At 36.9% G+C, this 14620-nt stretch overlaps 2 protein-coding genes across 6 annotated transcripts; both read left to right on the top strand.

The window, feature by feature from the left end:
• Positions 1 to 764: 764 nt before the first annotated feature.
• On the top strand, positions 765 to 5066 carry LOC140800756 (dihydroorotate dehydrogenase (quinone), mitochondrial). Its single transcript, XM_073155589.1, has 11 exons — positions 765 to 1229; positions 1648 to 1730; positions 2050 to 2373; positions 2545 to 2800; positions 3128 to 3208; positions 3302 to 3409; positions 3564 to 3593; positions 3981 to 4118; positions 4289 to 4326; positions 4418 to 4517; positions 4647 to 5066. The coding sequence occupies exons 1-11, from the start codon at positions 1083 to 1085 to the stop codon at positions 4719 to 4721; spliced, it is 1380 nt and encodes a 459-aa protein (XP_073011690.1). The 5' UTR covers positions 765 to 1082; the 3' UTR covers positions 4722 to 5066.
• Positions 5067 to 11519: 6453 nt separating this feature from the next.
• Positions 11520 to 14151, top strand: LOC140800905 (uncharacterized). Of its 5 annotated transcripts, none has more exons than XM_073155830.1 (5): positions 11520 to 11628; positions 12145 to 12999; positions 13096 to 13201; positions 13369 to 13571; positions 13689 to 14151. In XM_073155830.1, exons 2-5 carry the CDS (start codon positions 12338 to 12340, stop codon positions 13957 to 13959), a joined length of 1242 nt encoding a protein of 413 aa, XP_073011931.1. In that variant the 5' UTR covers positions 11520 to 11628; positions 12145 to 12337; the 3' UTR covers positions 13960 to 14151. The 5 variants fall into 5 exon arrangements, with proteins under 5 accessions (XP_073011931.1, XP_073011930.1, XP_073011929.1 ...); XM_073155829.1 differs by having other exon boundaries at positions 12085 to 12999; XM_073155828.1 differs by having other exon boundaries at positions 11521 to 11943.
• The last annotated feature ends 469 nt before the right edge of the window (positions 14152 to 14620 follow it).

Genomic DNA, 14620 nt, shown 5'->3' with positions numbered 1-14620 from the left:
ATTCTGATTCAAAGTCCAATGTTAGTGGCCGGCAGGATTATGCATATGAAGAAAAAATATATTTGGTTAAATATATTTGACCCAGTTTATTTTGGATAAAATTGTTAAGAGTAAAGTGATTCTTTATTCAAACTTACATGGTTGAAACCAACACTTGCAAGTAAATCAAAATTTCAAATGGTACACAATGTATTTTAATCTAGAAATATTATTATTTCATGTGGTGGCAAATTGGCTCAAATAAATATGCATCTTATATCCAATTTCAAAGGGGCTATTACATCCCCAAAAAAATAGTGTTTTTTTTTTTTTTGCATGTATACTCTTAAATTTATTTAGTTATTTACTTACATGCAATCCTATAAAATTGATATTTAAACACATATAACATACCCTTTACAAATATGTTATTCGCATAAATCTTCTAATTACTTTTCAAATTTAAGTTTCAACAATTTAATAAGAATGAAAATATCCTTAATTAATATAAATAATCGAAAACCAGAACATTTTTAATAGTTAGTTAAGTCCGCATGGTATTCACACAAAAAGTAATTATTTTAAAGGCTATAGATGCAAGTATCAACTTAATGGGGGCTTACAAGCTAAAAAGGATTTTTTGAATAATAATAATAATAATAATAATAATAATAATTCAGTGCTCAAGCCTGCAGTCTTGTGTCTTTCGGGCTACCCAATAGCTATAATTGGGCCGGCCCAGTCCAGGCTTTATTCCAATTTCCAACCAAAGCTACAACCTTTTCCGGCTACCTCTACCTCGGTATAAGCCGATACCTCTCTCTCTCTCTCTCTCCAAGAAGCCCTTCACGTCATCGCCTTCTTCGCTCTCCACCGCAACAGCAGTCGCTAGGCCGGGCTTTATTCTCTTCTCGCCCTCGCCGAAGATTCTCCTTCCATAGCTAGAAAAGCTCTTCCGAGGAGGACTAAAAAAAAATCTCCCTTTTTAAATTTTTTTTTTTTTCTTTAGCTTTATTCGCCGCCGCTGTAACAGAGGAGATAAGCGAGATCCTCTGTTTGCCTTTGCGCTCGATCCGAAGCTGCTCTAGGGTTTCTTCTCGTACATGGCGGCTAGGGCATGGCGGAGCTCCGTGAGGGAGAAGTTGTTGAGGAGTCTGAGATGTAGAGTAGTGGAAGGTGGGTTTGGGTCGAGGCAATCTAGCTCGGCCACTGCGGGATCTGCTCCGAAGATTCCGCCTTCTTCTAAGAAGGTTTGAGTCGTGTTCTCTTGTTGGCATTTCATCGAATAGTTGTCGGGCTTATTAGTGTTCTTCTTGGGTAAGATAATATTAACGAAAGCTGAGTAATATGAAAAAAGACAGCTTTGGTCAGGGACCAGAGATTGTAGTCGTAGAATGGCAATGAAGGAGAAGACTTGCACTATTCCACTTTGTTCGTTCATAAGTTACAAACTTGATCTTTTGTCCTTCCACTTCATTATTTGGTTAGAAGTTGACCTCGTGTTTGTAAATTGACTTCTGTAAAGATGTTGTTTGGGTGAACCTGCCTATTAATTTAAAATACGTTATTTTGTACAATTCATAACACGTAGATCTTTTCTCTAGGTTTGGTTTGAATCTATTGGCCCAATTCTATAAATATGAAATCCTCTTTTTGTTGATTCTGTAGGGAAGGCTTTTAACTGGAGCCATGATAGGCCTGGCCATAGCTGGAGGTGCTTATGTGAGTACTGCAGACGAAGCCACATTTTGGTACATTACATTCAATCCTCAGATTGATATAGATGCTTATCTTTAGGAAGATCCACTTTCATTAAGCTTTAAATTGTATGATCTTCAATGTTATGCCATTACCATGTTGGCTTCAATTGGAGATTCTACTCAGGAGTTACAGTAAATGAGCCTTTTCTTGTTGTGGTACTCTTTTGTGGCATTTAAGAAATCTATATTGCTAGTTCTGTAAGTTTTAGTAGTTTTAGTTGCTCTATTTGATGTAGAAATTGGTTACAAGTCAGTTTATTTTTAAATTTCTATCTAATTAGTAATTGTTTACTCTTATTATATTTTGCAGTGGGTGGTTATTTAAGGCTACAAAAGTTGTGAACCCACTTTTTGCATTGCTAGATGCAGAGGTTGCTCATCAGTTAGCCGTGTCAGCTGCAGCTCATCGCCTTATTCCAAAAGAAAAGAGACCTGATCCAGAAATACTTGGACTAGAAGTTTGGGGACGGAAGTTTACGAATCCAGTAGGTCTTGCTGCTGGTTTTGATAAAAATGCTGAGGCAGTAGAAGGTCTTTTAGGGTTGGGATTCGGTTTTGTAGAAGTTGGGTCAGTGACCCCTGTTCCTCAAGAGGGAAATCCCAAGCCTCGTATTTTCAGACTGCGACAGGAAGGGTAAGCATGTATGTTGCATCTAATTTTCTGAAGAATAGTTTGTTACCGTTTGACCTTGTTGTATTTTAACTGTTCTATGGTAACAGAGTTCCTTTTTGTCAATCTGCCTGGACATGGACCTCTTATTACTGATCTACTTGTTCTTTTGCTTGGTTTTGTGACACTGGACAGCGCTATAATAAATCGCTGTGGGTTCAATAGTGAAGGCATTGTGGTGGTTGCAAAGCGTCTAGGCGCCCAGCATGGTAAGAGAAAGATGGAAGAAACTTCAAGCTCTTCATCCTCCTCCACTAATGAAGTAAAGCACGGAGGAAAAGCAGGCCCTGGCATTTTGGGGGTCAATCTTGGCAAGAACAAGAATAGTGAAGATGCAGCTGCTGACTATGTTCAAGGAGTTCATACTTTGTCCCAATATGCAGATTACTTGGTAGTTCCTAAATCATGATTACTTGCTGACAAAATCATCTTCAAAATTAACTACATGATGATCTTTTACTTCTTCCAGAGTGCATGCTTCTCTTTACATTTGGCATAACTGCATGGTCTTATGTTGTGATGTCATCAGTTACATCCATCGTTTAACATTCCACTGAACTGGAAGGGTAACCACGAAAGAAGGGTTGACTTGAGCTTTCTCTGGTTAAAAAACCTTCAGCTCACGTACTTGTTGGGCATATAGTATATGATTTGTTTTGTTCAAATTTGTCTCTTTTAATATAGCTTATCAAGAAGTTGATATCTTATTAAAATTCAGGTTATAAATATATCTTCTCCGAATACTCCTGGTCTTCGTAAACTTCAAGGAAGAAAACAACTGAAAGATCTTGTTAAAAAGGTTGAAACTTAACTTCTTTTTGTGCTTGCCCCACCAAGTGTATTTATTTACTAAAGGATTCTCCGAGTCTTTGACTATATGTGCAATATACAGGTCCAAGCTGCTCGTGATGAAATGCAATGGGCCGAGGAAGGTCCTCCACCATTGCTTGTGAAGATTGCACCAGACTTATCTAAACAGGACCTTGATGACATTGCCGCAGTAATAAACTTGGATGATACTTTTATTTTCTAGATGTACATTTTGTTTTTCAATTTTATATGTTGCATGATACTTTTATTTTCTAGATGTACATTTTGTTTTTCAATTTTATATGTTGCATGTTCTTATGATTTTTATTTCAATATATCTGTAGGTTTCTCTTGCCCTTCGCTTGGATGGACTGGTAGGTTCTCTGCATTGCTAGTTTATATCCATTCTCTTTCCTATCCACTACGTTCAGAGGGCATTATAACTGCATCTTCTTTTCCCTTTTATTCGAGTTTTTTTGTGTTCGACTTTTCTGCTGATTCTTTTTATAGTAACAGTGCCAAACCTAACCTGGTTGTTAGGCATACCATATTGCATGATGAGCATCACAGCTCTCTATTTCATCTATTAAGTGATAATTCTGTTGGAAATGATATTTGAATCAGCAATAAATGTCAGACTTGCACATATTGCCATTTGGACATTAGTAATACATTGCCCTCTTCGCCATTGCGGGCTTTCTCTATGCAGTAGCTTCAGTGATTCATTTTATTTAATTATTAATATCTCAATGTATGTGCAGATCATATCAAATACAACTGTATCACGACCACCTCCTGTAGAAAGGCACCCATTAGCTGGGGAATCTGGTGGTTTAAGTGGAAAACCACTGTATGATCTGTCTACCAGCATTCTCAAGGAGATGTATATCCTCACCAGGGTATTTTCTGCACTCTTGATTCAACTGAGTATCATTAATGCACTTCTTACATCTGAAATTTCATTATGAAGTTTCCTCTCGTTTTTATTATTACTATTATTATTATTTAATCCGTGGTTCAGTACTTATCTGGCGATTGCAATCTAACTCTGGACCTTTAACCATTGCAGGGAAAGATTCCCCTCATAGGCTGTGGTGGTATAAGCAGGTATTTGGTACTAAAATTACTTCTAATGATCTTGCATACATTGAACTAAAAAGATTATCAATTTATGTTTCTTAATTATGCAACATCCCAGTGGCGAAGATGCATACAAGAAGATTCGTGCTGGAGCAACACTTGTTCAACTTTACACAGCTTTTGCCTATGGTGGGCCGGCACTTATTCCCCAGATAAAGGTTTTTATCACCACTGAGCCTGCTTCAGTTTTTATGCAACTTTTTAAGGAACAGAGATATATCGTAGAAGTCCAAACTCTTTTTTTTATACACGTTTGACAGTTTATGTTAACGCTTCCATTTCTTCAGGCCGAGCTTGCAGAGTGCTTAGCAAGGGATGGTTTTAAATCTGTCCAGGAAGCAGTTGGTGCAGATTGCAGATAAGCTTTGCGGAGAATGTGTGCATTATTGCGGCTTAAATGTAGTTTTGCTGAAATCCAGCATATTTATTTTGAGGAGCAAGCTCACCCTAGTTTTATTTACAGACACTAACTTTTTGAAAAGAAATCCGGAGATGCAATTAATCACTGTTAAACATCAAGTTTCTCTAACCAGGCCTTACCCACTGTGGTCTGTGGGGCTGTCTGGTTTCTTATGTTTAGAGATAATATGTGTATTAAGACATGCATGTTTCTCTAGATATTAAATTTTAGAGAAACAAATGAATTGTTTGGTTGATTGTATTGTTATAGTATTTTTAAACACTTGCTTAATATGTTTTATTCATCATGATGCATTTGATAAATAACTTTTTGGTCGGTTGTATTTTATAATACAATTTTAAACATTATAATTATATAAATTTTTGTGAATTTTATATTTTGTAAGAATAAAAACACACCATACTTTTAGGAACAGATAACATTGCAAAATCTGGTAGTCATAAATTGCTCTTGGAGATCTAAAGGACTATTAATATGAGTCATTACAAACATAACAACAAAGATGGGAACTCAAACAAATCGTATAATAATAATCAACTTCCTAACGAAAAAAGAAGAGAAGAAAATCTTCACTTGGTGAAGAAAATAATTTCTTGCAACTCATGCCTTGTTACTGAACAAAATGGATTCTGGCAACAGATAAAGATTACCATTGAATATGCCAGTTTTATTCTCGCAGCTCATGTCCTATTTCTAATAAATTATTTGATGATAATTTGCCTCAAAACTGAAGAAAGCAAATGAATCAAACTATGGAGGTAATAATAATATACAGGTATTCATATTTTTGAAACTTATTAACTGGATTTTAAAGTATATTATATACTAATATAACATGATAAGTACATAGTCTTAAGAAACAAAATAACAAATTATTCATGGAATAGTAAACTTAGTTTTATAAAGGGTATACTTTATAGATGAACTTGATGGAGGTGAACTTCCTAAAAAGTAGGAAGACGTCTTCCTACGATTAACAAGTGTCATTAATATGATGCTAACCTTTTACTAATGACCGAATTTAACAGAAGAAAATTATCATAATCCACAGCGATAAGATATTAAGGCAATTATCTATCGTTCCGTGAATTGTGTCACCATAACTGTTATTAATTTCACACATCTTCTTTGAATTTTCTTTTGCGATATATAAACCTCTTGGATTGTTAAAAACACATCAAACACCCCTTCCATCAGTATTTTTTTAAATTTTATTCTCTAAATATTCTTACCTTTTGAGAGGTGATATTTTAGTCTTTTTTTTTAAAACTTTTTCATCTACGACATTAATGGGGGTAGTGAGGTTTATGCATAAAAGAAAAAGTTCTATGGAATAATAAGAGGGAGGTTGTATCTCTTTTATTTGCTCTTTGTAAGTTTCTCAGAATTGCACAACTATGACATGAAGTTTAAGCAGGGTTATGTGCTTCCACTGCATCTAAAGATGAAGAGAATGCTTAGTTTTATAGCTGCACAAAGATATCCTGTGTATCAATACGAATGAGAGACTCTCAGCAGTGCAAATTAGAGCTCATAGAGGTGAAAAGCTTCTTTTGGAGCACTTCACAACATCAACATTTAAACAAAGCAGCAACTGCTAGCAACAAGCTATTATCATCTCCTATCACACTATTAGCAGGTAAGCAATGCCTCCATTTGACGTGTATTATGGATGTTTGCTGGAAATCGCAGTGAAGTTGGTATGCTAATTGTTCGATAAAATGCCACAGAGACACACACAACATTCATCCGACTAGATTTTTCATCGTCTTGTTTGCTTATGTTGTCTTGGAATTTCGTGGCCAAGCAATTAAAGATGGATGGCAGAAGACCATTTACGTGACGAATCTAATCGAAGCCATTATATTTTTCTTTTTATTCTTTTGTTCAAACTGGTGCCCTGGTGTTGCTTATATCAATATTCATGAATAATTTTCGTTCAGAGCTTATCAACTGGTGTAACTTCACTCAGTATCATAAATCTCTAATTAGCAGTTTTTTCTTTAATTTTTTTTGGGAAAAGTGGGCCGGGCTAGTTATATCATGGGTTAATTATAATTTAAAATATTAAAAAAAAATTTAACTAACTACTTTGATCGATAAAAATGCTCTTACTTTCTCTTCTCTTTTTCGACTATTAATAGATTTTGAAGGAATTAGAGAAGATTATCTTAGAATGTAATATTTGAAGAAGTAATTATAAGGAGAAGATTGAAAAATATAGAAAGACTTTTATCCATTTATTAAATTAGTCAAAATCTTAAGATTATTTTTATCAGAATTTTTAGTGAAATATTGACAGTGATATATTTAAATAATTTAGACAGTGTATTTATGATACAGAGTGATATATAGTTTAAGGGGTTAAGATGTAATTAGCCTTTAACCCTTATTTTATTGAGTTCAAACTTAGCAGTTATCAGTAACACTAAATGTCATAAAATCATCTTTCATCTTCATAAAAATTTAGGCCATATAGACATAAATTGGAAGTAAAATATATGTGCAGATATAAGCTGAATAGAGATCTATAAGATGAAGAAACATTGTCAAAAGAAACCATCGATTCGAAAATGTTATTCTTTACTGATAGAAACATAGGAAATCAATCATCTCAAGGTTTGTAATTGTTACTTTTATTGGCCCAATAATTCAGACAAAAGAGAAAAGGATCTTTTGAGACTATAGTTTATGAGAAGAGACCTTAGAGAGTTCCTCTCTCTATGCCAATCCCTGATTGAGATTGGGAAGGCTAAGAATGTCTATCAGTTTTGTTCTAATATTATTCAGAAAGCTTCTGTGCAATTCCTTTAATTTTCTTTCCAAGGCAATTCGTCGTCGGAAGGTGGCTTTCGATTGATAGTCTTCTCTCCTGAAACAATCTTCAGAAGAAAAAAAGAAGTTAGAAAGATTATATTTGTGTGAAATAATCAATCGATATGGAATTTTATTGCTTTCATCTACAAAGAAAGAAAAAAAAGAACTTTGACATACAAAATTTCCAGATGCTGCATCTTTGTAGACGATGAAAAGATCCCCTGCTTCAAGTTCATGTGTCTTTGCAAAATCACCTGAAGAGAACATAAATACAAGGCAAAAAAATTGAATAAGGATTTCAAATAATGTGTGGAAATATATTTTAGGTTCAGAAATATATACCAGTAGCTTCAAGAACATACATTCTGCTGTTGTTGTTAGGCCAGAACCTGAGATAAGTAACATAATAACTTCATGAAAATAAAAGGAAGAGAAGAAGAACAACATGCAGAAGATTTATGCTCTATATTAATGCGAACTTACCGGTACTTAAATTTCCAAGTAACTGGAAGTATTAAGTCATCCATATACAGAGTCATTCCTTCTCTTTCAAATAAAGTAGGAAGATTACGCTCTGCATCCCTCTAAAAATTTAATTAAGAAGAAAGAAACATTACTCAATCATAGTATAATGATAAAAAAGAAAATTAGAGATTTTGATATGGGGATAGAGAAAAGGTACTTTGGGAAGTACTATTCTCCCAACATTTCCAGCATCACTCTTTGTCATTTCTTTGTACAGAACCATTTTCAAATCTCCAGCTCCTAACTTCAGCTAGATTATATACAGCAAAGGAAAAAAAGAAGTAAATGTATATATATCTAAGAATAAACTTATATATTACTCTCAGATATAGATAAAACAAATAAGCAGGGAATTCTGATAGCAATTCAGAACACAGAAAGTGAATTTATTGAGAAGTGTCTTACTACAGCGCTACGCCCTTCGAGGGAAGTCTCAGAGATTTGTTGCCCAGGAATCTGATCACTTGCTAGTTCTTCACCTTCTCTGGATTGGGCTAACTTATTTATCAGGATCTCCTGGAAAACAGCTTCTTTATGTATCAAAAAATTGATTTAAAGTAGCATAAATGACCTCAAAAAAATTTCTGATACTATTAACCTCTGAATTCTCTGTTCCCTGCGCAGTTAATGGTTGGTTTTGGAAAAAATCCAGATATACTGGAGATTCTTGAGTAGCAGTTGGCAGAAAGTCTGAGCTAGGCATAAAATTTGTAACATTTGAAGCTTCAAGAAGTTGATTACCAGTAGCAGTTAGTATGAACAAATTCACAGTAATGTTTAACACCAAAAGCAAAGAGGAAAAAAAAATATATATTGCGTTTGCAAACTCATACCTGATTGATCATATGCAGCATTATTTTCGACATGATGCATTAGAGCAATATTAGAAGCATTGTTGAAGTTGAACATATCAGTGTTTAAATCCAAATTCGACTTGCTTTTTGGGTAGTATCCATTGTCATATGAAGAAGAATTGAATGCATGTGGGCAGTTCATCATCTCTGATCCCCATTCACTAGTCACTGCTGGAGGAGCATAATTATCAGAGGGAGTTCCAAAGGAATTTCCACCTGCAGAGCCACAGATTTTTGTAGATAAAACTATGGAAAATGATAAATGAGCATCAGTTGTTATATGCATAAATTTCTACCCAAATATCAGCATAGGTTTTACATCTTGCATCACATAGCCTAAATGTGAAGATCATACATTTTTTTCGATCTAATAATTTTTTTTTTTTAATGCGTGTCGAGTCTAACTAGGAGGCTAAGTGCCGACTTAATAGACTTAAGACACCCGTTTTAATAAGGATAATATCTAGTCGTTGTCTTATTAGATTTTTATCGTATTTACTTAATAACTATAAAGCTCGCTCTGATACCATGCTAACGACAATTAAAAAGACATTATTATTATTATTATTATTATTATTACTATTATTATTATTATTATTATTATTATTATTATTAATGTTATTATAGCAAATATTAACCTGACGACTGTGACTGCAAGGCATGATGAGATAACTCTCCCTGCTCATGGTAGACTTGGCTGGGTATAATTCCACTACTTCCTTCTATACCATCTATTTCCTTCTTAACTCCCCATGAAGGCTCCATTGCCGCCGAGAAAGAAGTCGGGAAGAGATTCAGATAAGTAGATGTCCATGGTGGTGTCTGAACTGAATCATCCACTGCTCCATTCCTAAGTTTTTTTTTTTTTTGGAAAAAAAACACAAGTAGAATCTAATCAAGATCTAGGAATTAAAGAGAAGATTAGGACATGCACTGGTACAAGGAAGTGCATGTGGTTGCATGTAGTGCATGAGTTTTGCATGCGATTCTTACGTATAAAATAGAAGAAGAGTGCAGTTAGAGAGGAGAAGAGGAGGAGAGGTTTTGGAAATGGCTTCCATATATATATATATATATATAATGTATATATATTGGTATGGGATTCAGAGGAGAACAATAACCTATGCGAGATGCTTGGAAACGAAACGTACCAGCCGTTATTTTCCGAGCCAGTCGCCATTAATACACGGGAATAGCTCTCGGTTTTGAAGCCAGAGGCGAGAGTGGCGAGAGATTGATGAGAGAGAGAGAGAGAGGAGAGAAAGGAGAAGCCGAAGCTTATATGGAATGGAAAGTAGACCGCCAGGGATCCGCTCCTCTGGCGTCTGCAGCCTACGGTGCTTCTTTTCGCGTGGGAATTCGCCACGTCACTACTCCCGAGGCGTTTGCGATTTCCGCGCGGGGGGTGTTTCTGGAAGGAGGAGGGAGGGATAAAAGGGATGCTTTGATGGTGGCGCAGCTGTAAGAGGGACACGTGGACGCGTGTGGTTAGAGGGGGTGGTCTGTTGCTGTTTCTGGAGCGGGTGGAATGGTGCTGGCTGTTCGCATGCTGTCACTCTACATGCCTAAACTGGTCGAGTCAAATACATTCCAAATGGATTTTGTGTAAATCTTTTAATGGATTTAGTCGGATTCGAGAAGATAGGATGCACGAACCATACGAGCCACACCTCTTGCATTGGAGTCGTGAGTACTGTGGATGTTGGTAATTTCTCCTATGGAAATTTTATAAGAACTATATTTTTATTTTTTGCTTTTATTTAACTCACTTGAGGGCTATTTTAATTACTTTTTTTTTTTTGCTTTTAAATACAAAACGTGAGGGTGTTTTCTAAATATTTTCACTTATATAAGAATAGCCCCTTATTAGAACAAGAGCTCCATAGCAGGAATTGGGCTCACTATCTGGCCCGCACCAAGCCCATTTACTCCCTCCCTCCCTACTACTTCTGCTCGTGACTGTAATCGGATCCAAATCATCTTGGAGACGGATCTCAATTTTTTGATCCATTTAGTAAATCAGTTGGATTTGGTTAGAATAGCTTCGGATTGGACCTACCGGATCCAGATTTGGAGTAGATCTTTTAAGTTTTTTTTATAATTTTGTAGACAATGACTATGTTTTGGATTATTCTATTTCTCATGTAAAATATGATTAATCTCCGAAAACAACCTTCCAGCTATTATTATATTAGTTTAATATGTTAAGCTTATGTCATTCTTTATAAGATGATTAAAATATCATGCTCTAATTTTTGGCTGATAAATTATTATAATTAAATGATAAAAGTTGAAACTAGTTGCTTTAGAATAAGATCATTAATTTTTTTTAATAATGTACTAGTTATTTGTGAGGAATTAAATCTGATTTAATCGAATCTTATTCGAACCCGTACGAATATTGCAATTACCTATCCATTTAAAAATATAATTCGAATTTGCATCTCACAAAATTAATTGGATATAGATCCAATATCGGACCGAATCCGGTTTACACCCTACTCCGCTTATTATATGATCTTATCTCCTCCCCCATCTCCTCCTCCGCACCGTTGCCAAAAGGAAAAGGTGTCTTCTTCTTCTTCTTCTTCCTCAAAGCGAGGAGAGAAGGGAACAAATGCAAAGCGAGGCCATTGACCCCAAAAAGCTTAGGTAAGCTCCTCGTCTACACAATGGTGAGCTCCATTATTTGAAAAGACGGGTCGGCCTTGATCTCTCCCGCGTTTTCAGGATCCCTTCCTTTTCGTTCGTTTGGAATATTCGTGGTATTTATCCTTCACAAGGGATCTTATCGTCGGGAACGCTATCTTCGAATAACCTTCTGTTATTCGGGGATAAGTGGTTTGGATATCCCTTTCTTTATCGATCCGCGTTGGCCCCGCTCAGTCTCGTGCTCTTCTCGCTCTTTCCGCCGCCCATTCCCCTCTGTCGCCATTAAAAACGTTGCCTTTATCTAGAAGCTTGTAGGTCGGTGAGGTTAACATATCCCAACTAACGGAATAAGATGGTGGATTAATTAGTGTCTTTTGTTTTGCATATAAACCCTTCTAGAACTTCTTATTTGCATGTATAAGACCCAAATTTTCGACCTTTTCTGTTGTTTTGCAGTAAAGCTGTCAATTTGATATTTATCCGGGGCCAGGCTGTCAATTTGTTTTTTTTTGGCAGCCAACCTTCCTCCGGAAACATTGGGAGGTAACTTTGACCTTCCCAATTCTTTGGTCAACGCAACTCGTCATGGTAAGCCGAATCGTTTGACCGAACTGAGTTCGAACTGATTGACGTCTTCTTCTCTCCTCGGTGCTCTATATAAAACTCGTAACGGGGACGACTTCTACGACTACTCCTCCGATTTCCCACAATGGCGTCTCTCTCCGGTATCCTCCACCGCCCCCTCCCGGCCGCGGCGGCCGTGGCCGTGGCCGCCGCCGCCTCCTCTGACGCCCCCGACCGGTTCTCTCACCGTGGAGCATCCGACCCCAATTCGTCCTCCACCTCCACACCACCCCCACCCTCCACGTCAGCGAACTCGTCTTCGTGGCTCCGCCGCTTGCCGACTCCCAGCCTCTCCCACGTGCCGAATTCCATCTACACCCCATCCTCTTGTCCATTTGCCTCTCCCCCCGTGATCCAATCGCTCTACCACTACGCCAATCTCGTCAAACGCCACGATCGCAAGCAAGACATCGCCGCGATCCCTTCACAGCCGTCCGATGTGATGTACAAGTGGCATCTCCCGGATCCGGCGGCGGGTGACCGGTGCTCGTCGAAGACGGTGGTGGTGCTCCTCGGGTGGCTCGGAGCGAAGCAGAAACATTTGAAGAGATACGCGGATTGGTACACCTCGAGAGGCTTCCATGTCGTGACCTTTACTTTTCCTATGTATGATGTGGTGAGTTATAAGATTGGAGGCAACGCGGAGCAGAGCATTAGATTGCTTGCGAAGCATTTGGGCGACTGCGTCGCCGAGGAGAGCGAGAAGAAGTTGGTCTTCCATACGTTTAGCAACACCGGATGGCTGACGTATGGTTTCCATACATGTCAATGTGTTATTGTGATTAGTATTGTTGTTTGCTATCATGTGATTGAATTGGTCAGTTGTGTTTGTTTTCTTTTCAGATATGGAGTACTATTGGAGGAGTTTAGGAAGAATGAACCTTCTGTGATGGAGAAGATTAAAGGTTGCGTTTTTGATTCGGCTCCTGTCGCGGCCCCTGATCCACAGGTATTTACTTTTCTTGGATTGCTTGCAATTAGTAGTTCAGAATTTTGTAGCTCTTGATTCAATACGATTGCATTCTTAGCTTCTTGAAGGCATTGCCATCATCTCTTTTGCATTTGTTTGGAGAAAGTTAGTATTCTAAGAATTCGGTCCCTCTATATATTCTGTAGGTTTGGGCTTCAGGCTTCTCTGCTGCATTTTTGAAAAAGCAGAGCATAGCAACAAAAGGAATGCTCAAATCAGAAGATTTGAGGACAGACGTTTTGGTTGCTGATTCTTTCTTTGAACCTAAACCACCAGTTTTTGAGGCTGCTTTGTTAGTAGTCCTTGAGAAATTTTTCGATGTGGTTCTAAACGTCCCTGGTATTAACAGGTAGTAATTTTCTTCAACAGTACTATTTGTATCGAAGCTAAAATGTTATGGACTTTATTCATAATGTATCTACTATTTTATTGACAGACACTAACTAGTTATTTACTGCATCAACAGGAGGCTCTGTGATGTTCTCGATCTTTTGTCATCGAAGCAACCAAAATGTCCGCAGCTGTATATATATAGCTCAGCGGACAGAGTTATTCCAGCAAAATCTGTGGAATCATTCGTCGAGGCACAAAGGAAAGCTGGGCATGAAGTCAGGGCTTGTGATTTTGTGTCCTCGCCTCATGTGGACCATTTTCGAAGCCATCCAGGTCTCTACACTTCTCAGCTTACTAAATTTTTGGAGGACTATGTGCTCAGCTGTTGCAAAGATTCCTCATGAGAGAAAGTCTGCATAATATTCTGATATTGATTAATTCTTTCCTGGCTTGTAATCAACTCGCGCCAGGCATTACATGATTCAATAGGAATACCTCAAGTATAAATAGTGTATAAATCATGTAACTTCATTGTGTGATCAAACATCTATTTACAAAGAAAAGAAATGGAACTTACTCAGTTGTTCCATTTTCAATATTTGGTTTTATATATCTTGTGCAGTAAATTTAAGCCTCTGTTTATATCACCTTGCCATCAAATTCCTTTTTGTTTGAGAAATTTAGGGTAAATCTTGCTTAGCATCAAACTATTTGTTGGAAGACCAGCTACGTTCCAATTCATCTGTATGCCCATGCTATTACTACTTTAAGCTTGAAATTCCAAGACTATTTGTTGAATCTTGATCCATTGCCAGTTGTAAAGTATATCTTTTTCCGCCATTAAGCATTCAGATTGCTGGTGTTGCTCAAATAGTTCCAAATCTATAGTTGTTAAATGCTTGACATTAAACTTTGCTGGATATATATATATAATTTTTTCATTCTTCTGTAATGTCTATGCTTGCTCTTATCCTAACAGTTCAGAATGGGCTTTAATATCAAACAGTTATTGCCCATCCTGCCCAAAAAAGAGTAGTGTCTGACAATAATTGACTCGTTCCAATT

The sequence above is a fragment of the Typha latifolia genome, chromosome 14, assembly GCF_019914945.1.
Source record: "Typha latifolia isolate L0001 chromosome 14, TyphaL0001v2, whole genome shotgun sequence".
Lineage (NCBI taxonomy): Eukaryota > Viridiplantae > Streptophyta > Magnoliopsida > Poales > Typhaceae > Typha > Typha latifolia.
The sequence above is the reverse complement of the archived record's forward strand: the minus strand, read 5'-3'. Positions and strand labels throughout refer to the sequence as shown.

Excerpts from the sequence above, each read along its gene's own strand:
- LOC140800756 (XM_073155589.1), top strand. The coding sequence starts at position 1,083 with ATGGCGGCTAGGGCATGGCGGAGCTCCGTGAGGGAGAAGTTGTTGAGG. Across the intron at positions 3,209-3,301 it reads TGAAAGATCTTGTTAAAAAG|GTCCAAGCTGCTCGTGATGA; the intron begins GTTGAAACTTAA and ends TGCAATATACAG. Across the intron at positions 4,518-4,646 it reads CACTTATTCCCCAGATAAAG|GCCGAGCTTGCAGAGTGCTT; the intron begins GTTTTTATCACC and ends CCATTTCTTCAG.
- LOC140800905 (XM_073155830.1), top strand. The coding sequence starts at position 12,338 with ATGGCGTCTCTCTCCGGTATCCTCCACCGCCCCCTCCCGGCCGCGGCG. Across the intron at positions 13,000-13,095 it reads AGCAACACCGGATGGCTGAC|ATATGGAGTACTATTGGAGG; the intron begins GTATGGTTTCCA and ends TTTTCTTTTCAG. Across the intron at positions 13,572-13,688 it reads AACGTCCCTGGTATTAACAG|GAGGCTCTGTGATGTTCTCG; the intron begins GTAGTAATTTTC and ends CTGCATCAACAG.